The sequence below is a fragment of the Trichomycterus rosablanca genome, chromosome 7 (assembly GCF_030014385.1).
Source record: "Trichomycterus rosablanca isolate fTriRos1 chromosome 7, fTriRos1.hap1, whole genome shotgun sequence".
Taxonomy (NCBI): domain Eukaryota; kingdom Metazoa; phylum Chordata; class Actinopteri; order Siluriformes; family Trichomycteridae; genus Trichomycterus; species Trichomycterus rosablanca.
The window spans coordinates 36783613-36805222 of record NC_085994.1 but is presented as its reverse complement, the minus strand read 5'-3'; the positions used below and the strand labels follow the sequence as shown (position 1 = coordinate 36805222).

The 21610-nt window shown below is 38.8% G+C and overlaps 1 protein-coding gene across 2 annotated transcripts; it reads right to left on the bottom strand.

Annotated features, from left to right (window-relative positions):
- Window positions 1–2176: 2176 nt before the first annotated feature.
- Window positions 2177–11172, bottom strand: tgoln2 (trans-golgi network protein 2). Of its 2 annotated transcripts, none has more exons than XM_062999350.1 (4): window positions 11095–11172; window positions 6888–7963; window positions 6713–6796; window positions 2177–4880 (listed from the first exon to the last, which is right to left on the bottom strand). In XM_062999350.1, the coding sequence occupies exons 1-4, from the start codon at window positions 11153–11155 to the stop codon at window positions 4878–4880; spliced, it is 1224 nt and encodes a 407-aa protein (XP_062855420.1). In that variant the 5' UTR covers window positions 11156–11172; the 3' UTR covers window positions 2177–4877. The 2 variants fall into 2 exon arrangements, with proteins under 2 accessions (XP_062855420.1, XP_062855421.1); XM_062999351.1 differs by lacking the exon at window positions 11095–11172 and adding an exon at window positions 8751–8894.
- Between the last annotated feature and the right edge of the window lie 10438 nt (window positions 11173–21610).

Below are 21610 nucleotides of genomic sequence, written 5' to 3'. Positions count from 1 at the left end.
ATTATAGTTAAATATTTTGTAATGACATTACAGTTACTAACTTAATAAAAACTACGTTATTTGCGTTACTCACATTTTTATATAAAATATTATTTTTAAAACTCAAAGCATAAAATAAAGCTGTTTTCGGCGTAATTTGTGCATGCACGCCACAGCTGACTGCACAGCTGGTCATGTGACTGAGTGATGAGTCGCAAACGATCCGATTCTATTGAACGACTCTTTGAAATGAACGAAAGGAACCGAGTCGCTTCTCTAGCATAAGGACAAATAATAAAGGAATAAACTTGTTTAATTATGTTAAATCAGATTGGATCATGGCGCGTATGTTTTAAAGCAGAAACAAACACATGCACATCACTGCACAAGAGATGATTTTTCTGGAACTAAATAAATACAATTTTTTTTTGTATATTTGATTCCAGTATACAGTATTTGTATGGGTTTTAGAATGTAACGTAAAAGTAAAGTAATGAGGAACGAGATTACATTTTCCAGGAAGTAATGAGTAAAGTAATCCCATTACAATTTTAGTTAAGTAATGAGTAATGGATTACTTTTTTTGAGTAACTACCCCAACACTGTCCATGGTTTTGTTTTGTGTCCTTGATGCCACTTTTAAAGCAAGCAGAAGCAAATATCTCCCTGCTGAAACTTTCTTTTGGATTTAATTAATATTAATATTCTTCTTTCATTTCTGATAGAAGATTGTATTCTGAATACTTTGCTTTGTACACACAGAAATAGGGGCATTTGTGATAATGTAAATTATATGTACGCAAAGTACGGACGCACCTTACGCAAATTTACGGCATCTGTGTGTTTGTGTTTTGGTGAATAAGTGCTCTTTTCTTTTGACTTTGTGCTTATAAATGTAAACAGAATAACATCTATTTATACATTTAAATGAACAAGGACAAATATATTCGGTTACTATTAAAATGTACACATTTATTCACCCGGCAAGCACAACTATGTGGTATGAGTTAGCCGCTTGGTTGGCTATGATAGTAACATTGTGAGAAAGTAAAGCACCAGAAACAAGAAATCTGACCGCTTTAAACATCTGAATTTATCTACAATCCTACTGAGAGCAGCTACTTACAAAAATGTATGAATTACAATATTAATATGATGAATTATAAATACAGAGTGCTTATAGAAACAGAAATCACTGCAATTAGCTTAGCAGCTAACACTAGCTCTTGGATATTCACTCACAGCTGTATTGTATTTTGTATAGTTAGTGTACTGCACACAGTGCACAAGTTTTTACTATATATATTTCATAATAATAGATTCAGTACGTTTCTATGGTTTTATAAGTAAGTAGAGACTACGTGTGAACATAATTTCAGAAAAGTGCAATGAAAGGGATGAATTATGTTTGGTTATTATATAATTGTTTCTTCCACTAATATCCATACACCACAGGTCATGGCAGTTTAATTGTTATAATGGGTATTTAAAAGATTTCTGAAACGGTTTAATTTGTGTGGCAAAATAATGGCATGCTTAAGTTAAAAAGAATAAATAGAAGACTTTTTTGTCTTGTCAAGGCTACCTTAGGATAACAGGACATAAAAACTGTCAAGATGTAATTAATGAACCACCAAATAAAAGTTCTGCCATAAATTGTCAATTTTATTAGCAACAATCTTTATGTAGGCTGTTGAGGTGCTGATGTTGTAGCAAACTTGCTCTTAAAATAATCTAGGTGTCCTGTACTGTATTATTATTGTTTAGTGTATTGCTCATATGTTGCATCATAAGTCAAACTGTGTGTAGATTTTTTTTTTCATGTATTATTAATTATTCTTATCCTTATTAGTATTATTTATATTTTTGTTTTGTTTTGACATTGTGCCTTCTATAATAAAGCTCCATCAATGAAATTAATAGGCTTGAAAGCTGAAAAACAGGATTTAAATCTTTACTTGCATAGCATATTGAATAACAAAGGGTGATTATACACTGTAAAAGAAAGCATGAGAACACTGGAGTTCTTTCATTAAACATAATAGATGCTATGTTTGGAATTAGGGCTAGGCAATAGGAACGTAAGTCATGATGACAAATTTCTGAGAGCATTGTGGACTTGTTTACACAGGAAATATTTATGCAACTGTGATGGAACAAAATGCTGCTATTACAAATTCAAGACATGAAACATAACTGAATGAGTAATTATTCTGATTTTATTCTGATTTCATTCAAACGTGACAATGGTATAAGAAAAGAAAAAAATCAACCAACAGACACATTGTGATTATATTATGATTTTTAGCATTCAAAACAAAGCTGTTGTTCATGTTCCACTGTCGTCTCAGCTGACAAAGTCAATACACCACAAAGAGAATTTTTTTTATTTAAGCACATTCTTTAAGGGCACAACTCCTTTTGGCACAGGCTATTCCATCTCCAGCATTAGGATTTCTTCATGACAAACAACAACACTGCACACAAATCTGTTCAGACAAATCATTAAAAATCTATAAATAAAAAATAACATCGTAGAAAAACAACATTGAGAAATTTCTTTTTCAAAAAAAGTTGTAACACCATGCATCCATACATTTGTAAAGGTAAGGAAAAAATACCAGATGAACATAAAATGAATCCTGAATCAGTAAATCAGCAATATTTTTCCTTCATTAAATGGTGTAGGATGATTTTAATTCGGTTTATATTTAGCAAGCCTGGACATTACATTCGGGGGGCTTTATTAGTCACCTATGGCATCACATCTGTCACAAACACAGAATAACATGCTGGCCCAAAAACCAAAAGGGTTTCATATTTAACCTAAAATTTTATTTGCAATTCTGCAAAACTTTTCTGTTTGGAAAGCTGATCTTTTATTTATGAAACAGATCCCAGTTTGTTCTGTAGAATCACAAGCAGCAGTCAAGAGTTGACGGCTGATCTCGTAACAGCAGCACAAACGGTGCAAACCCACACAATAAAAGCTACAGGGTCAAAGCATTTAATCCAAAAACCTCACTTGATTGAAAGAATAAGAGCCTGTCGCTGATATTCTGTGAATGATCATGATTCTACAGTTCTCTCAAAGCTGATGTTCTAAAGAAGAAAGCCCAGAGGTTTGAGTGAGCACATTGACTACTACTTAATAATCTTTGACCTGTTACATGCTTTGTTGGGATACATTTCTTCAGGTGAACGAGTTTATGTACTACCAGTAAAAGCTTGAAACGATGCTTTAGTCAAAGAAGGACTTTATTTAAAATAAATAGCGGGTAATTATGCACTGACCCAAAAATTGGTGATCAAAAACTTAATAAAATTGTATTTTTATTTCTTTAAAACCGTTTGCCTGGACAACTTAACTATTTTCATTCATTGATCACGTGCAATGCATTTTCAACACTGCTAAGCACTTACTGTCAGGCTCATTAACATTCACGTAATCATGTGTCCAAGCTTTAGTGGTAGTGTATGTAAGTTGCCGCTGCCTGGCCTGTGTACATCTATAACTTCATCAAGTCGAAGAGACACTGTTAAACCCTGAGTTTAAGTGTTTACATGTTCAAAACAATCTGATAACTGCTAGTAATGATCATACAAATGCTGCCAAAAACGAAGCAAGTTTATAAGAATTTAAGTAAGCCAAATCAAATCAGGCAGCAATTCGTAATTTTTTTTAACAAGTAGCTACTTCAGTTTATTTACATTTTTCCAATAAGGAGGTGGTAGCATAGTTTTACATTTTAAATGTAGCAGCTTGTATACAAAAACTGTTTCAAAATGCATAATACAATCCTAAACAGTATGTCCTAATTTTGACATAGTATAGTATTATGCAGATTTTTTGACATTTGCTAAAGTAAATCTGATTCAAGGCCAGCCACCTCTCCAGTTGTTTATTTATAATTAGGTTATCATTTGTTTTATGGAGGTGCTTGGGTGGTGCAGGATCTCAGCAGTGCTATCAGCCGGCTGGGTGGGTTTTATAGTTGCAGACTGCACATTATGTACTTCTTTGTGCTGTTGATAAGTGGAGTCTAAGATTTCTTTGTCCCTGAACAGGTGCACTATATCTGACCAGTGCTCATTCAGTTTTTATCACCACTTTATTCTGGTCAGGATCGTGATGGTTTAACTCATAGCAAAAGGTAGGAAACACCCTGGACAGGTTGCCAGTCCATCAAAAGGCACACACACACTTGGGGTAATTTCTAGTAGCTTCAACTGACCTGACTGCATGTCTGGACTTGAGGGAGGAAATCCACACAGACACAAGGAGAACATGCAAACTCCACACAGAAAGGAATCAAACCCAGGCCCTTCTGGCTGTAAGGTGACAGCACTACCCACTGCACCACCGTGCTGCCTTAACAATGCACAGAAATACTTAAAATTCAGCCGTCTGTGTCATTTCTTGAAATCTAATAAAGGCTTTATTCTGATTTAATAAAATGTGTTAATCAGATTATTATTGTGCATGTAAACTCACACTTTCTAAACTACTGAGCTACTTTCATTTGAAATCTTCCAACAAGCTCCTCTGGGACTTCACCTCTTTTAACCCCTCACTGCTTTTTAATAAAACTGCCAGGTTGAAATAAAACACATACTGTATACTGTCATATTAAATAATCTAGACAAAAAAGCCCGTTTCCTTCAGAGGTCCTTTAGTTAGAACAATGCTTAGCATCTCTATGATCTAGGATCATAAACCATAAATACAAATCCCTGGACTTATGTCAGACAAATAAAGAACAAACTCTATAAGACAGTGAGAATTATATAAATCATATTATCTTCAAACCCTGCCGAAAACAACAATCAGGTTATATCTCACAGCCGATCCACAATGGTCACAGCTGATCCTGCAGATGCAGCTTCACAGCTGGTCTTCACTGAAACAGAAATGAAGATCATTAGATGTCCAGCAGGAAATCAAAGTCCTTAAACAAGAAGTGTGTTTACTCAGCAGTTATCTTCACAACGCTCCTCACACACAGTTTGTTCTTGTCATAAAGTTTAGTTTAGTGTTTAGTTTTAAAATGCCATGTCCGCCCTTGGACAATGTTCATAGCAGGAATGATTGTGTTTTATTTAGTGGTGATGTGTCTGTTGTCTGTGTGTGTTCATTATATATGTTGCTTTAGTTTTGCTACTGAGAGGAATTTTTTGCTTTTGTTTTTGCTTTTGTATTGTTGAATAGTTCCTTCATGGTCTTTGCTGTTAGGATCTGCTGTCTCTCAGGGTCATAAATGATACAGTTAAACATTTATTGCCGGAATGTAAGTTGTGTTTGTCTGTCATTTTGCTGCACAATATGAGACACTTCACCTTTTATCAGATACATGTGAGTTTATCTGGTGTGTCCAATAAAACATCTTGTGTACACTGACTGGTCCCAGCGGTTTTTAAGGTAGATCAACATATCTCCAATAATGGGATTTTCCAGTCATAAAGTTTGTGTGCAAAAGTTTGTGTGACTTTAAAATCTGACAAAACAAACCCATGAACTGGTTCTCTTCTTTCTTTTATTTATTTTTCCAAAAATTAAGGATTGTTTTCATTTTGTTTCATTAAGTTTAAGATTTTTGTCATAGTCTTTGGTATTGCTAGAGATTGTCGTTCCTGTGAGTATTTAGTACATCAGCTATTCTGCAGATATCACAGAGTGGGGGATATCCTCCCCACTTACAAAATAATAATGTGTTAATCGTGTGTGTCCAATGCGGTATCTGGTATAGATCACCTGAGCAAATCGTTTCTCTGGTTGTGTTTTTAGTTGGTGGAAAATGTCAGGACATATTTCATGAAGTTTATTTTTACTTTATGTGTTCTATTCTGTTTGCCACATATTTTAATGTAGAGAGAGATCAGTGGTTTTGTCGTCTGATAGGGGACGTTGTTTGTTCTCCTGCTGTGCTACTTACTAATCGGTCAGCCTGTCTTCTCTCTTTTAGCTTTGCTTTGTTTATATAAATACGAGTGTTGAAGGCTGAATATTTCACAAAAGACAAACAAAGCTGAAGGGTTTTTCCTGACACAAAAACACGACCGGTACAAAGCTGAAGGGTTTTTACCGACCCACTTAATCTTTCCATTTACAAGGTTACAGTTGTGACCAATTGTTTATACTCCGATTATATTTGTATATTTTTTTTTATTAAAATGTAAGTATTCATCTCAAAAGGTACAACAAGAAACCCCTGTGTTTTCTATAAAGAGTAGGACTTACTGTAGTTTAACCACTGTTATGAACATTCTTTATATTTTTACCAGTGATCTGCATCTACTTCTGGTAACCTCTCTAGAAATCTACTTAGCTGGAAATGAAACTGAATGAAAATAAATAACTGGAGATGGAGCACATGGTCCTTGCATCATGTGGCCAACGGCTACACGACTGCAGTGTGACACACACATGATATCTACAAGATCCCTTTATTGTAGTTATAAATAGTCTATATATCACCAAATACCAAATGGGGTTTTATGGGGGGGGGGAGAAAAATGGAAAGAGAGCAAGATATTTATTTTTATGGCTGTATTAGCACAAGCTCTATTATATTGTGCATTTCACTGTACGTTAAAATTTATTAATGCCTGTGGTTTAAAAAAGGAATGTAAAACAACCCTCAAACTTTCGGCCAATCAGTGTATCATCAGTGTTAAATCCCTCTTAATCCTATGGTGCAAATGTAGTGCGCATGCAGTTTCTATAAATACTCACATGCTGATCTAGTCTCTGATAGTCCGAGGATTTTGGTCTCCGGTGGGACCTTGACCTACTGCCCTCAAGAACGTAAGCTATGATCTAAAACAGAGAGCCAGAAGCAGCACAGTGTTATAAAAAGGCAATGCTAAGAATGCACATAAACAATTTCTGGTTTGTAAAGGACGCCCACCTTGCGCTTGTTGTGATATCCGATATAAAGGACAGCCACCAGGACAGCAGTGAAGACCAAGTAAGCAAAGAAGTGGCTGCTCTCCTCCTGCTGGGAAGGAATAATCAGCCCCAATTCCTCCTTAATCTCAACCTCACGTTCAATATCATCAACATCAATGCCAACACCGTCATCAGTTCCATCCTCCTCCTCATCTTCTTCAGGATTAGTTTTAGGAGCGGTTACTTTGGGTTTTTCTGTAGGTTCCTCTATGGTCTCCTGGGTTTTGCCTTCTTCCCCATCATCTTTTTGTTTCTCATCGTCTAGTAGCAAGTCCTCATTCTCATCTTCTTTTTCCTGTGGAGAGTCCTGGGCTTTGCCTTTTTCCTCGTCATTTTCCTGTTGCTCTTTGTCTTGCAGTGGGTCCTCGTCCCCAACATCTTTTTGTTGCTCTTTGTTTAGTGAAGAGTCCTGGGCTTTATCTTTTTCCTCACCATTTTGCTGTTGCTCTTTGTTTAGTGAAGAGTCCTGGGCTTTATCTTTTTCCTCACCATTTTGCTGTTGCTCTTTGTTTAGTGAAGAGTCCTGGGCTTCACCTTTTTGCCCATCAACTTGCTGTTGCTTTTTCTCTGGTGGTGAGACCTGATCTTTGCCTTCTTCCCCATCCTCTTTTTTTTTATCTTTGTCCAGTGAAGACTCCTGGGGTTCGACTTTTTTCTCATCATCTTTCTCCTGTTGTGTGTTTTCCTTCACACCAACTTTTTCCAAGCCTGATGTTGGCTCAGTTTTGCTGTCCTCTGTCTTCTCGGGTATTGGGTTGGCTGAATCTTTTGCTGTGACTTCCTTGTTAGCTGCTTTCTCAGCTGTGTCTGTGGGCTTTGTCTTATCTGGAGCTGGCTCAGCTACATTATTTAGTGTTTTGGCTACATCTGCTGAATCAGCCGAGTTGTTCCGAACATCTTTCATCATAGCCGACTTGCCGACTGTATTAGTGGTCTCATCATCTGTGTCCTTGGCCAGCATTGACCCAGCTCTACTGTCTGGCTGCTCGATTTTTGGTGCAGTGAATCCTACGTCAGTCTGTCCTGCTGGGGCTCCTGGAAAAAATGACATGAACAAAGGTTAAGGAAAGTCCTGACATCAGCCACATTGAAAGCATTGTTATTATCACTAGGGATAAACATCACTAATTTTAACGAACCCCATTAACGAATGAACTACGTATGTTAATAATAGTTTAATAATTTGGAGCAGTGGTAGCTTAGTGGTTAAGATTTCATTTCATTAATTTCATTTTTGGCATTCAGCAGTCGCTTTTATCCAAAGCAACTTACAGTACCATGACAGTGTTTTATCTAAGCAATTGAAGGTTAAGGGCCTTGTTTAAGGGCCCAACAGTGGCAACCTGGCAGTGTGGGGGTTGAACCAGCGACCTTTCAAATACTAGTCCAGTACCTTAACCACTAGGCTCCATATCCTAATAAAACTACACTTAACACTCACATTTGCAACATTTAGGGGACACTTCTGTCCAAAGCGACGTACAATTATGACCAAAAACACTTCAAGCAATTGAGGACCAACAGTGACAGCTTGGCAGTGGTGGGGCTTGAACTGGCAACCTTCTAATTACTAGTCCAGTACCTAAACCACTGAGCTACCGTTAAAGATTCTTTACTAATGATCAGACTGTCGCTTATTTAAGCCCCACCACCACCAAGTTGCCAAGGTTGGGCCCCTGAGCAGGGCCCCTGAGCAAGGCCCCTAACCCTCGACAGCTTGCACTGTATCAGTCACAGTTGTAGGTCGGTGAATAAAAGCGTCTCTTAAATGTCATAAATGTAATTTGAGGCTCAGTTACAGAGATGAGATGATAAGATTTACCTTCAGAAATGTACCAGCACGCTAAAAGCAGAACAGCTAACCGCATCATGACTTTACCAGTGTAAAGAACTTCAAATAATTCAGTTACCCCAAAACAACAACAAACTAAATCAAAGTGCGTCTGTTACTGACCACGACAGCAAGTCAAACACTTCCGTGTTTCAGAGGAACATGTGGGCGGAGCTACGAGTGTTTATGTACTTTAATGTTAACCCATTAAATTCCATCAGCAACCAGTATAACCAGTAAATACAAATAATTATACCAAACAATGTAACCAGTAAATACAAATAATTATACAAAACAATATAAATAATCAGTTCAATATTAACCCATTAAATTCCATCAGCAACCAGTATAACCAGTAAATACAAATAATTATACCAAACAATGTAACCAGTAAATACAAATAATTATACAAAACAATATAAATAATCAGTTCAATATTAACCCATTAAATCCCATCAGCAACCAGTATAACCAGTAAATACAAATAATTATACAAAACAATATAACCAGTAAATACAAATAATTATACAAAACAATATAAATAATCAGTTCAATATTAACCCATTAAATCCCATCAGCATCCAGTATAACCAGTAAATACTAATAATTATACAAAACAATATAACCAGTAAATAACAATTAATTATACAAAACAATAAAAATAATCAGTTCAATACTAACCCATTAAATCCCATCAGCAACCAGTATAACCAGTAAATAACAATTAATTATACCAAACAATATAACCAGTAAATACAAATAATTATACAAAACAATATAAATAATCAGTTCAATATTAACCCATTAAATCCCATCAGCAACCAGTATAACCAGTAAATACAAATAATTATACAAAACAATATAACCAGTAAATAACAATTAATTATACAAAACAATAAAAATAATCAGTTCAATATTAACCCATTAAATCCCATCAGCATCCAGTATAACCAGTAAATAACAATTAATTATACCAAACAATATAACTGGTAAATAACAATTAATTATACAAAACAATAAAAATAATCATTTCAATTTTAACCCATTAAATCCCATCAGCAACCAGTATAACCAGTAAATAACAAATAATTATACAAAACAATATAATCAGTTCGATATTAACCCATTAAATTCCATCAGCAACCAGTATAACCAGTAAATAACAATTAATTACACAAAACAGTATAAATAATCTGTTCAATATTAACCCATTCAATCCCATCAGTAATCATCATTAATTATACAAAACAATATACATACCAATGGTTTAATATTAACCCATTAAATCTCATCAGCAACAAATAAAACCAGTAAAAATAAACATATTAGACAAAAACAATAGAAATAAACAATTGGTTTAATTTCAACCGATTAAATCCCCGCAGACACAAAAAACAATTAGACAAAAACAATATAAGTTAACAGTTGGTTCAATATTAACCAATTAAATCAGCCACCCATAAAACCATTAAGGAACAAATAATTAGACAAAAACGATAGAAATAATAATCATTCAGTCTTGATCCATTAAATCACAAAAATACAAATTAACAGAAAAGGCCATTTTTGTTTATAGCAACTGTTATAAAATGTCATTTTTATAATTAGATTTCTGGAAGTTTGGACAGTTTTTTGTGTGCTACATTTACAAATACAGTGCAGGATTATGTTTCTTATAAAAACATTTTCTTTTATTTGCATTAACAACAAAACTTTTGCAGTAAACTGTAGTTCTGTAATCAGAGATCAGGTATTTATGTGACTTTGAAATGCCTTAAATTAAATGTACACCATTCACATTCCTGGTCTATTTTGGAAATACTGTACATCACTTAAATAATACGTGACGCAGTAATATGCAAAACCCATGAGGATGTGAAGAATGTGTTGATCTACTATGACTGTTGAATTGTGACCCTTTAATTGTGAGTCCCAGAAAAGCTTCTAATTCATCACAGACCTGTTTCCTGTTTTTATTACATCTGACCATTTGGACAAAAGTCTCAGCATAAGTTGACAGTTTGGGTTGTTTTACATAGACCACTTGTCTTAATGGAGCCAAACTAGCCCCTTCTACGTGGGCACATAAGTCAGTAACTATAGTCAAACAATTATTAATGAGGAATTAGGAGGCCACGTCACGAATATAGAACTACACGTACAGGTGAGTAGCTGTTTGATTATTAGTTTATTTTATATTTTTTCACAAAGAAATCCAACTAACCTAACCTGTCCGACAGTGGGATATAAATATCTGGGTATAAAGGCTATACAACCTGTCTTTATAAAAAATACCTGAGATTAAACCTGTCAGCAGTAAAACAGTTCCACTCACCTGTAACTCCTCTCACTTGACACAGACAGAGCAGAAACAGCACCAGCACTGAAGATCTCATTGTGACTTTATACTTGAGATATTTAATCTAATGATCAGAGATGATAAAACCAACTTTAAAGACAAAACCCACGAGCACCACCAGTAAAACCAGTCACACCTGCTGCAACGTCACCCACGCCAACACCTTTCCTCTGCTGGGTTTACGCAGACAGTGGGAGGAGCTTAAGCATTAAACTCCTCCCTCTTGTACTTTCAGTAATAAACACTAGATGGAGACAAACGTTTATTTTTCTGCTGTTTTCTGGAAGCGTCTGTCTATCTGTCTGTCTGTCTGCAGAGCCTCAAGGCCGCAGTTTATGGCAGATCAGTTTCAGGCCAACGCTAATTTATTAGAAACCCCATTAATGACCGCTCAGGTGGCGCAGCGGTAAAAAGAAACGCGCTGCAACCAGGGCTGGATTCTGAGAAGCGTCGTATCGAATCCAGCCTTGCTTTACCGGTTCGAAGCTGAGTGGCTATATGAGCAACGATTGGCCGGTTGCTCATGTGGGGGGTGGGACAAAGAACCGGATGTGGGTCTCTCTCTGTCAGAATGCGGTTGCGTTCTCTGCCGGCTGATTGGAGGCGCTTACACAGAGATGGGAGGGGGTGCACTTAGGGTGTGTCTCTCCGCATGCAACGCTAGGTGGCGCCAAACTCGTCAATGTGTGGGTGGCAAAGATGCATCTGGCTGCTGCTCGTGTTTCGGAGGGGATACGGGTTAGCTTCAATCACCTCCGTCAGGGCAGGGTTCGGCATAGACAGAGAGGAAGCACGATGCTAATTGAACAATTGGATGCGCTAAAAAGGGGAGAAAAAGGGGTAAAAATTAAAAAAAAAAAAAAAAAAAAAAAAAAAAAAAAAGAAACCCCATTAATATCTGTCCGCAAAGTCCCTAAAATCATGCACTGAATGCTACTGAAACTACTGGCCTGAAACTACTCTGCCATAAAACTGCAGCTCTGCAGACAGATGTTAGTGCACGTCATCTTTGTATAGCATATTATCACGTCTCTGCCTGATCTTCCTCTGGATACTCGGGTTTCTGCCTACTCTAAATTACTCCAAGTGTGTGTGTGTGTGTGTGTGCAGTGGCGTAACTACAGGGGGGGCAGGTGCACTGGGGCCCATGGCGGGGGGGCCCTCCACGACATGAACTCAACCACCACCCACCTCACTGCCCCTCCATTGGCTGCACGTATTATGCATGTATTATGGCAAGCCAAACAGGAAATATATAGCAATATATACTGTATATGACATTTGTTGAGGGGGCACCAAATCTTTTTTTGCACTGGGGCCCATGAGCTCCTAGTTACGCCACTGTGTGTGGGTGTGTGTGTGTGTGTGTGTGTGTGTGTTATACCCTGCAGTAGAAAGGCATCATGTATAGGTTGTATCATGTATAGTGCCACTAGACCCACTAAACCTGACCAGGGTCAAGTGGTTATTGAAAAGAAATGAATACATGACCTGAAACAGGGGCAGTACGCCAGGGCAGCTGTTTGAGTAAGTTCTGAAAACCTGGGATTGCCAGTAGGTGTAAAATACTGTTGCCCTGTTGAGAGTATACTTTTGTCTTTATTTCACCCTGCAACCCTGACCAGGTGAATAAATCTAATATAACAGCCACCACATGGCTAAAACTATGTAGACATTATGGTGTGCCAATTCTGATCGGGTTAATATGAAATATTTTTAAATATAGTGATGTAATAATCCAAGTTGTGTATTCACGGGTGTAACAGTTGTTTTTAGAACATTTGCTCAAATTTCACATAAAGTAAGCTTCTTGAAGGTGTAACAGCAAACAAAATGGTCTGAATCCATATAAAAACCTCATAATGCAGCAGATAAGACTTGAGTGACTTTGATAAGGATTAAATTGTTATGGCTAGCCGACTGGGTTGAAGTATTTCCAAAACAGAAAGGAGTGCTCACAGGAGGTTGTTGGGCAGACAAGATTAATGGATGTCACAAGAAATGAAGGCTATGGCATCTGGAACCAACCATCAGATGAGCTACTGTGGCTTAAACTGCAAGTAATTTTAATGCTGTTGGTGAGGTGAATGTGGTACAACAGACAGGACATCAAGCCCTTCTGTGTATGAGACTGCAAAGTCATAGGCCAGAAGAAGTGCCCATGCTAATTCCTGCCCACCTCTGAAAGTCACTACAATGTGCACGCAGACATCAGAACTGGACATCAGAGCAATGGAAGAAGATCGACTGGTCAGATAAATCCTTTTTTCTCCAAGGTCAAATGGACAGCCAGGCACATGTTCATCATCTGCCCACAGAAGAGATGGTACCAGGATACAGGTGTAGCCAGATGTAGGACAATCCGCCTTACACAGAAATTAGTGAACTGTTGGTGATGTGCACGTTTCAGGTACCACAGGACTCCCTTTGAGGCCTTGTGGTGTCCATGACTTGGTGGGTTGGAGCTTTTTGACACCTCACTTCTGGTCACTGGCTGTGAAGAGTCTTGCATGTTCTCTCCAGGTCTCTGTGTGTTGCCTCTTGACACTTTCCACCCACCTTCCAATGACATAAAACTGGTAAACTGGCTGCTGTTATTTGGCCCTATGTGTGAGTAAAAGTGAGACTGTGCATGCACCATGCACCATGCAGTGAATTGGTGCTCTGTTCAGTGTGTGTTCTATTAAGTGTGTTAAATGTATTTTATTACAAAAAACAACATTTCAACTAGTTTTAACTAGATTCTGCAAAGATCAGTTTCCATTCCAGAAGTGCATCACTGAGATTAGACACTAACGCTAGATAAAAATGGCCTGGCTCACATTCCATTCCATTTTATTCCAAAGGTTGTGAAAGGCGGTCTTGGTTAGGGCTCCGTTGGAGCCAGTTCTATTCTTTCACACCAAACTCAGTAAGCCACTTCTTCATACAGACTGCTTTGTTCTTGTGGGCATCACCACGCTAAAACAGGAAACCTTAATGGTTGCCACAAACTTTAAACCACTAATTTCTCTAGAATATCAATTTATGTAGCATTAAGACAGACCATTGTTTGATACCACTACAGCTGATGCTTTGCACTGAGCATTGTGATCTAAGACTTGTGTGTGGCTGCTTGACCATTAAAACCCAGTCCATGAAGCCAGTGAAGTACAGTGCTTGTACTGGTGGAGCTTCCAAATTTTGTGTTAGTGTTATTAAAAATGTAGTGTTCTTGACAGCACCACATTGAAAGTTATAGTAAATATCAGTATGTTGGATTTTATGCACATTAGCATTATGTGAAACAGTATGGACAGTGGTATCTATGCTGTAATCACTGGTTCCAGTCCTATCACTGGCAAATTGTGTCTTTGAGCAAAGTGAATTTAGTCATGCCCTTCACTAAACCCTGAAAGTAAAAGGAAGCCTTTAAGTCATGATTATGCTTCTTCAAACTGGGAATTGGTGCCTCTTTAGACAGCAGGGGGCCACAGAATACAAGTTTAGTCAGATTTCTATCCCGTCCATTACACTCCATGAGGCCTGCAGCTGTAAATCATCTTTACAAAGCCAAACGGTCTTGCAACACAACACAAAAACTAAAATTCATGGCTGTAGACTGGTCGTTTCTGGAGCCATCATTAGCTGTGGAGCAAAACACAGGCCCCTGACCACAGAAATATAACCCGTTATTATGTCTTTGTTTCAGTCTAAGAATACACACACACACACACACACACACACACACACACACAGAAGCAATCACCTTCTAAGTCTAACTTGGCTAACTAGGCCTACATAACCCACTTTACCCAGAATTCAAACACATTAACGATGCTGTGTGGAGCGTTCTGGACAGCAGATGTTCCCTACAATTTTAATCACAAAACACGAGCGCTTAATGTATCTCCAGTTCTTCAAGCTGTTACCATGAGGCTTCATCACAGAGACGCATGGCTTGCACAATCATGACGCCATCTTGGCACTGGCAGAGGTTCTGGGATCCATCATTTGCTCTTTGCATGAACGCACAGTTCTGGGTTTACAGAAGTTTGGCTACTGTAGATAATCCTTCATGCTGAACTTTTTACTGAAACAACTGTGAGGTGACCAGCTGTTTTCAAAAGTTTTGTACACTTCTAAGAAACGTGTACACTGAATGGCCAGAAGTATGCGCACCCTCCACTTTCTACGTATTGTGTTTAGGTGATTTAACCATACCCATTGCAAGAAGGTGTCTAAAACTCAAATAACTATATAAAAAAAATAATACTTTCATTTTTGTGGCAGATGTTCAGAAAAGGCTTCTTAGTGTTCCTGCATGTCTGTGCGCATGTTCACAAAGCAAAGCCCATAAAGACATGGTTTGACAAGTTTGGAGTGGATAAACTTTAGTGACCTAAAGAACCCTGATCTAAAGCCATGAGAAAAACTGGAACATGGATTGCAGGCCAGGCTTTTTCATCCAAAATCAATGACTGACCTATCAAAACTCTGTTGCTCTGTTTACTCAATGGCCACAAATTCATAGTTACATAATAAAATCTTCTGGAAAGCATCTCAGAAGTGTGGTGGCTGTTATAGTCGTAAAGGAAAGACAACTCCACCTTAATGCACATGATTCTGGAATGATATGTCCAGCAAGCTCGTGGTAAGGTGTCCACATACTGCTGGTTATATAGTCTATGTCTCGGCAGTCTTGGGATTTTAATGAGTTTGCAACCATTTCTTTTCTATGGCTGAGTAACTGGAACACAAACTTGTTTGTTCGTCTTTTAAGATTTTCCTGCTTTGATGACTTCTTTGATTAGCCGGTGATCTTCATCTGATGTGCTGGAAGCAGGAACATGCTGACATTTTGCTCTATAGTGGCTGGAGTAAGAAAACTCTAAATTAAAGAAAGTTAACCACAGTCTCTGGCACACAAACATATATGCAAGAGAAAAATGGGACCAAGGGTCAGCACTGAACACTGAGAGCTCCAGCTGAAATGTGCATGTCAGCTTTATGACTCAAACGGGACGTGACATCATCGGTCCATAATAGACTAGGTCATCCTTTAGGCTGCACTATACAGTATAGCCAGCAGCACCAGATATACGGTGACCAGATATATGAAAATTGTGTTATCTGATGAAACCATTCACTAAATAACTGAATGAATGTAAATGTCCCCGACAGAAACTGTACTTTGTTGAATTTAGAAACTGCACCAATTACGCATCACTTTCGGTTGTGAAGGGATTTTCTGGCACTCAGGATCGCTTTGAGCAGAAGGAGATATTACAACATGTTCATTATCTAAATGTTAATTGTAGGTAACTACAGTACATCTCGGTTGGAAATGGAAGGACCTGCAGTGTCTGCACTAAATATGGCCTAATTATAGTGCTGACATTTAGTCCAGAAAGCAATCTATCTCGTCCCACATGTACATTTCCTGCCTCGGATATAAATAAAGCATCTGAAAGGAATCTTGGGACATGGTGTTACCTGGGTTCAAAGTGACAACAGTGGTTCAGAGTCGGACAACAGCAGGATGTCGAGGAAACGATCAGTTAAAGTGGAGGAGTGAATACGCAAATGCTGCTTCGTTCGTATTTCCCAGATTAAACATTAACGTTGGTGTCGTCACGAATAAAAAAAACACTTTAAAAGTGAAGTGGGTAGAATTTGGCCAGCACAGATTTAAGACTTGCAGGTGTTCTGTAATAGTGTGCGGGCATTTCAGTGGTATGCTTGGGGTCCACTTACCCTCTTAAAGGAAAGGATTTAAAAAATTGAATGTAAAATGGCTCAAGGAAAGTGAGTCCTTGAAGTTACATTTTAAAATCTAGAGCAAAGCCTTTCCAGAAAGGTGAAGGCCTTTATAGATGCAAAAGTGAGTCCAAGTCTGTGGTAATTTCTATGTTTACATACTTTTTTTCGTGTATTCCTTCTTTGTGGTCAGTGTTTCCTAAAGGTGCTGGACCCACCATAACCCTGATCAGGATGATATAATCATTAAATTGAATGAATGAATGTAAGTGACTCTGAATACAAGCGTCTGTTAAATGAGCAAATGTAAAAAGACTCTTCGGTTACAATGCTTCCCCCAATAACTTAATCATCTGAAATCTAGCTGCTCTACAGCCTGCACTCGGCTCAGACATCTGTCCGCTTGACGGAAGATTGGAATTAATACATGTTGATTCTGCTCATTAGAGGCTGCTGGCCCCCATCCAAGCTTCTGCCCCTCAGCTTCCCTTTAATCCTGATTTTTTTGCCAAGTTTGGCCTTTGATGCTCTTCTAGCACTTTGCATTGTCTGTCCATACCCACAGTGTGACTATTAATATTAATGTAATATAGCCCACTTGCTCTGAAAAGCTCCTGAAATACACAAACTTTAAGCAGAATGAAATCTGACTTAAGGTTCTTGTTTTGGTGCAGTGAAGGTTCTGCAATAACAGCTCTTTGTCAGGCTTAAGTATGTTTCTTGATTGCTAGTGTTGCCGTCAGGACCAATACCTATTGACCAGCTAGGTGACCACATAAAACACGACTGACTGTGTCTGGAGGGAGGAATAGCTGAAAGATTCCTTATTAATACTGCAATTGCAGCTTGCACTGGCTAGTCAAGATTCCTGTAGTAGGAATGGTTGATATCACAGACAGCAGTGTGTGGCTCTCCGTATGCATTACTGTTCTCTGTGCGACATTGTTCCTGGCAGGTGAAAAAAAGTGGTCGGCAACTGTGTGCGTGCTAGTCTGTGGCTCTCCTTGTCAGGGTGGGGGAATTTAGAAATGACTAGATTAAGATGAAAGGGGGAAAAATGCAAAAAAGACAAAGACGAGACCAAAACTAATCTACTCCTTTTGGCTGCTCCTGTTAGGGGTCGCCACAGTGGATCATTTGGCCGCATATTTGATTTGGCACAGTTGTTACAACCCTCCTATTTATCCAGGCTTGGGACCGGTATTAATGATGCACTGATGTGTCCCCCACAATGGCTTAGTTCACGTAACACCACGTAACACCATGCATCTATTTGTGTATTTGTGAACCCTGCCCAGGATTAGAACCCTCAGAACTCAGGTACCGCTCACTGTTCTGCTGTTACTGGCTCTTACCGTAACATCACACTAGCTCACAAAACAACACAAAATAGTACAATTCCAAAATTAAGATCACTCACTGTTTCATGTATGGGTTAACAATAGCAAGGTATTATTTTTACCCACGATTCCACCATTTTTAATCCTTTTATAATGTTTAGTAATAAAACTTAAAATAAAACGTACGTCAGCACAAAGGGTTTCTTATTTATTTCAGAGAGAAAGCTACCCAACATATATATTACTGTGGTAATTGTACTCTTAATAGCTGGTTGCTCAGTCTTCAGCAGCAAAAACTGTAACTCAGTGCTTTTTATAATTTTTTGTGTCGTTCATGTCTGTGCAGGAATCTTAGTCCACTTATCTTTGCAGAACTGCCAAATTCTTGGGCAAAAAACTCTTATTTAAGGTTCTGCGCCAACATATTTAATGGTTCAAGTCAGAGCTTTGAATAGGCCACTTCAAAAAGTTTTACATTTACGCACACACACATATACATACATACGTATATATACACACTCAGACAGGTATACCTTCTCCTGCTCTGTGTGTGTGTGTGTGTGTGTGTGTTGTGTGTGGAGAATGGACCAGTGTTTTGGAGGCCTGTGCTTTCCCTGACAACTCATTAGCTTTAATTTGGCTGATGGATCTGGATGTGGAGCTCAGGGTGCTTGCAGGCTCACCAAGCCCCTTAGAGAGAAAAAGTAGCCCAGGATGAGATGATGCAAGACAGATTCCTGCTCGTCCTAATGAATGCCGTGCCTAAAGAAAACATGCCATGTGTGTGTGTGTGTGTGTGTGACTGACAGGTGTGTTCCTTACCCGAGGGCAGAGAGGGAAATGAGCACTCACTAGATGTCAAACTGTCTGTCTGTCTGTCTGGTCATAGACACACACACACACACACACGCTATAGATACAGTGATCGAGGCTAATTATGGACAGTCAGAAAATGCCCGTATGAATGAAAAAGCAAACACAGCCCAATGTTTAGTGTTTATAGTGGACAGAAAGTGTCTGAAAGTGCCAGCAGGCAAACAATGCTGCATTTCAGTATAATTATCACCATGTCACCTATCATTAGCCTTCAACACACACACACACACACACACACACACACACATTCCATTCAAACAATACTCCAAAACAATACTCACTTTTTAATGCGGTCTTTGTCCTTGCACTATAAAGTATGTTTAGTTACCACAGACAAGCACATCTACATATTTCCTTGTACTAAAAATAGAATTCATTAAATTCATTCATTTAGCTTATTCATTTTTAGTACCCGTTTTATCATGGTCAGGGTCTTGAAGGGTCAAGAGGCACCTGGAAACACTTGGCAAAAAGGAAGAATTACATGGTTCCCTCAAAGAAAGCCATGTGAGAACATGTAAAATTGCACTAATTAGTCCTCTGTTTATAAAGTGAGCATGTGTGGTGTTTGAATCCCTGGCTGGGTTCACAAATACAAAAGGTGCATGACATTACATGAACCTAGCCAATAAGGGGACATACAGGGGTTGGACAAAATAACTGAAACACCTGTCATTTTAGTGTGGGAGGTTTCATGGCTAAATTGGACCAGTCTGGTGGCCAATCTTCATTAATTGCACATTGCACCAGTAAGAGCAGAGTGTGAAGGTTCAATTAGCAGGGTAAGAGCACAGTTTTGCTCAAAATATTGCAATGCACACAACATTATGGGTGACATACCAGAGTTCAAAAGAGGACAAATTGTTGGTGCACGTGTTGCTGGCGCATCTGTGACCAAGACAGCAAGTCTTTGTGATGTATCAAGAGCCACGGTATCCAGGGTAATGTCAGCATACCACCAAGAAGGACAAACCACATCCAACAGGATTAACCGTGGACGCAAGAGGAAGCTGTCTGAAAGGGATGTTCGGGTGCTAACCCGGATCGTATCCAAAAAACATAAAACCACGGCTGCCCAAATCACGGCAGAATTAAATGTGCACCTCAACTCTCCTGTTTCCACCAGAACTGTCCGTCGGGAGCTCCACAGGGTCAATATACACGGCCGGGCTGCTATAGCCAAACCTTTGGTCACTCGTGCCAATGCCAAACGTCGGTTTCAATGGTGCAAGGAGCGCAAATCTTGGGCTGTGGACAATGTGAAACATGTATTGTTCTCTGATGAGTCCACCGTTTTCCCCACATCCGGGAGAGTTACGGTGTGGAGAAGCCCCAAAGAAGCGTACCACCCAGACTGTTGCATGCCCAGAGTGAAGCATGGGTGTGGATCAGTGATGGTTTGGGCTGCCATATCATGGCATTCCCTTGGCCCAATACTTGTGCTAGATGGGCGCGCCACTGCCGAGGACTACCGAACCATTCTGGAGGACCATGTGCATCCAATGGCGGTGCCGTGTATCAGGATGACAATGCACCAATACACACAGCAAGACTGGTGAAAGATTGGTTTGATGAACATGAAAGTGAAGTTGAACATCTCCCATGGCCTGCACAGTCACCAGATCTAAATATTATTGAGCCACTTTGGGGTGTTTTGGAGAAGCGAGTCAGGAAACGTTTTCCTCCACCAGCATCACGTAGTGACCTGGCCACTATCCTGCAAGAAGAATGGCTTAAAATCCCTCTGACCACTGTGCAGGACTTGTATATGTCATTTCCAAGACGAATTGACGCTGTATTGGCCGCAAAAGGAGGCCCTACACCATACTAATAAATGATTGTGGTCTAAAACCAGGTGTTTCAGTTATTTTGTCCAACCCCTGTATATCAGTGCACCCTTAGTACCGGTCCTCAGCCCCAAGCACGGATAATAGGAGGGTTGTGTCAGGAACGGCATCCGGTATAAAAACTGCCAAATCAAATATGCGGACGAACGATCAGCTGTGGCCGCCCCTAAACATGGGAGCAGCCGAAAGGAATCATCCGTTCATTCCACTACCGAAAATCCTGCCAGTAAAATGGAAAGTCATGTGACAAACAGAAACTGAGCTGTAAATCAAAAATACATAAGCAAGTTGACACCCAAATGGCTAAAAATAAACAGAATTGTTTCCTAAAAGTTTGGGAGTGGCCGAGTAAAAGTCCCCATGTGAACCTCGTGATGAGAACTTACTGTAGATGAAGAGTTCATGCCAGAAAACTAGCAGTTCATCAAAAGAAAGAACGGAGCTAAAATTTCTCCAAAAATTGTTTAGCTGGTACAACCATTCAGTTCTTACAAGTAGTTTTATAGTACTTTTATCTTTTATATATAAAAAAACTTCAATTAAATTGTAATTATTTACACTTTTTGGTGTTTTGCGGATTCAAAACTAAATAAAAACATTTAACAAAACTGCAAGCAGCCTATTAATGTGATTGTTTCTTGCTTTCTTTAAAAATAACCTTTGAACCTGTTTTCTCAGTACAGAGGAGCA

Bases quoted from the DNA above. Each gene is read 5' to 3' on its own strand.
- tgoln2 (XM_062999350.1), bottom strand. From the start codon at position 11,155: ATGAGATCTTCAGTGCTGGTGCTGTTTCTGCTCTGTCTGTGTCAAGTG. The intron at 7,964-11,094 runs GTGAGTGGAACT...CATTTTTTCCAG, and splicing joins TCAAGTGAGAGGAGTTACAG to GAGCCCCAGCAGGACAGACT. The intron at 6,797-6,887 runs GTGGGCGTCCTT...TCTCTGTTTTAG, and splicing joins GATATCACAACAAGCGCAAG to ATCATAGCTTACGTTCTTGA.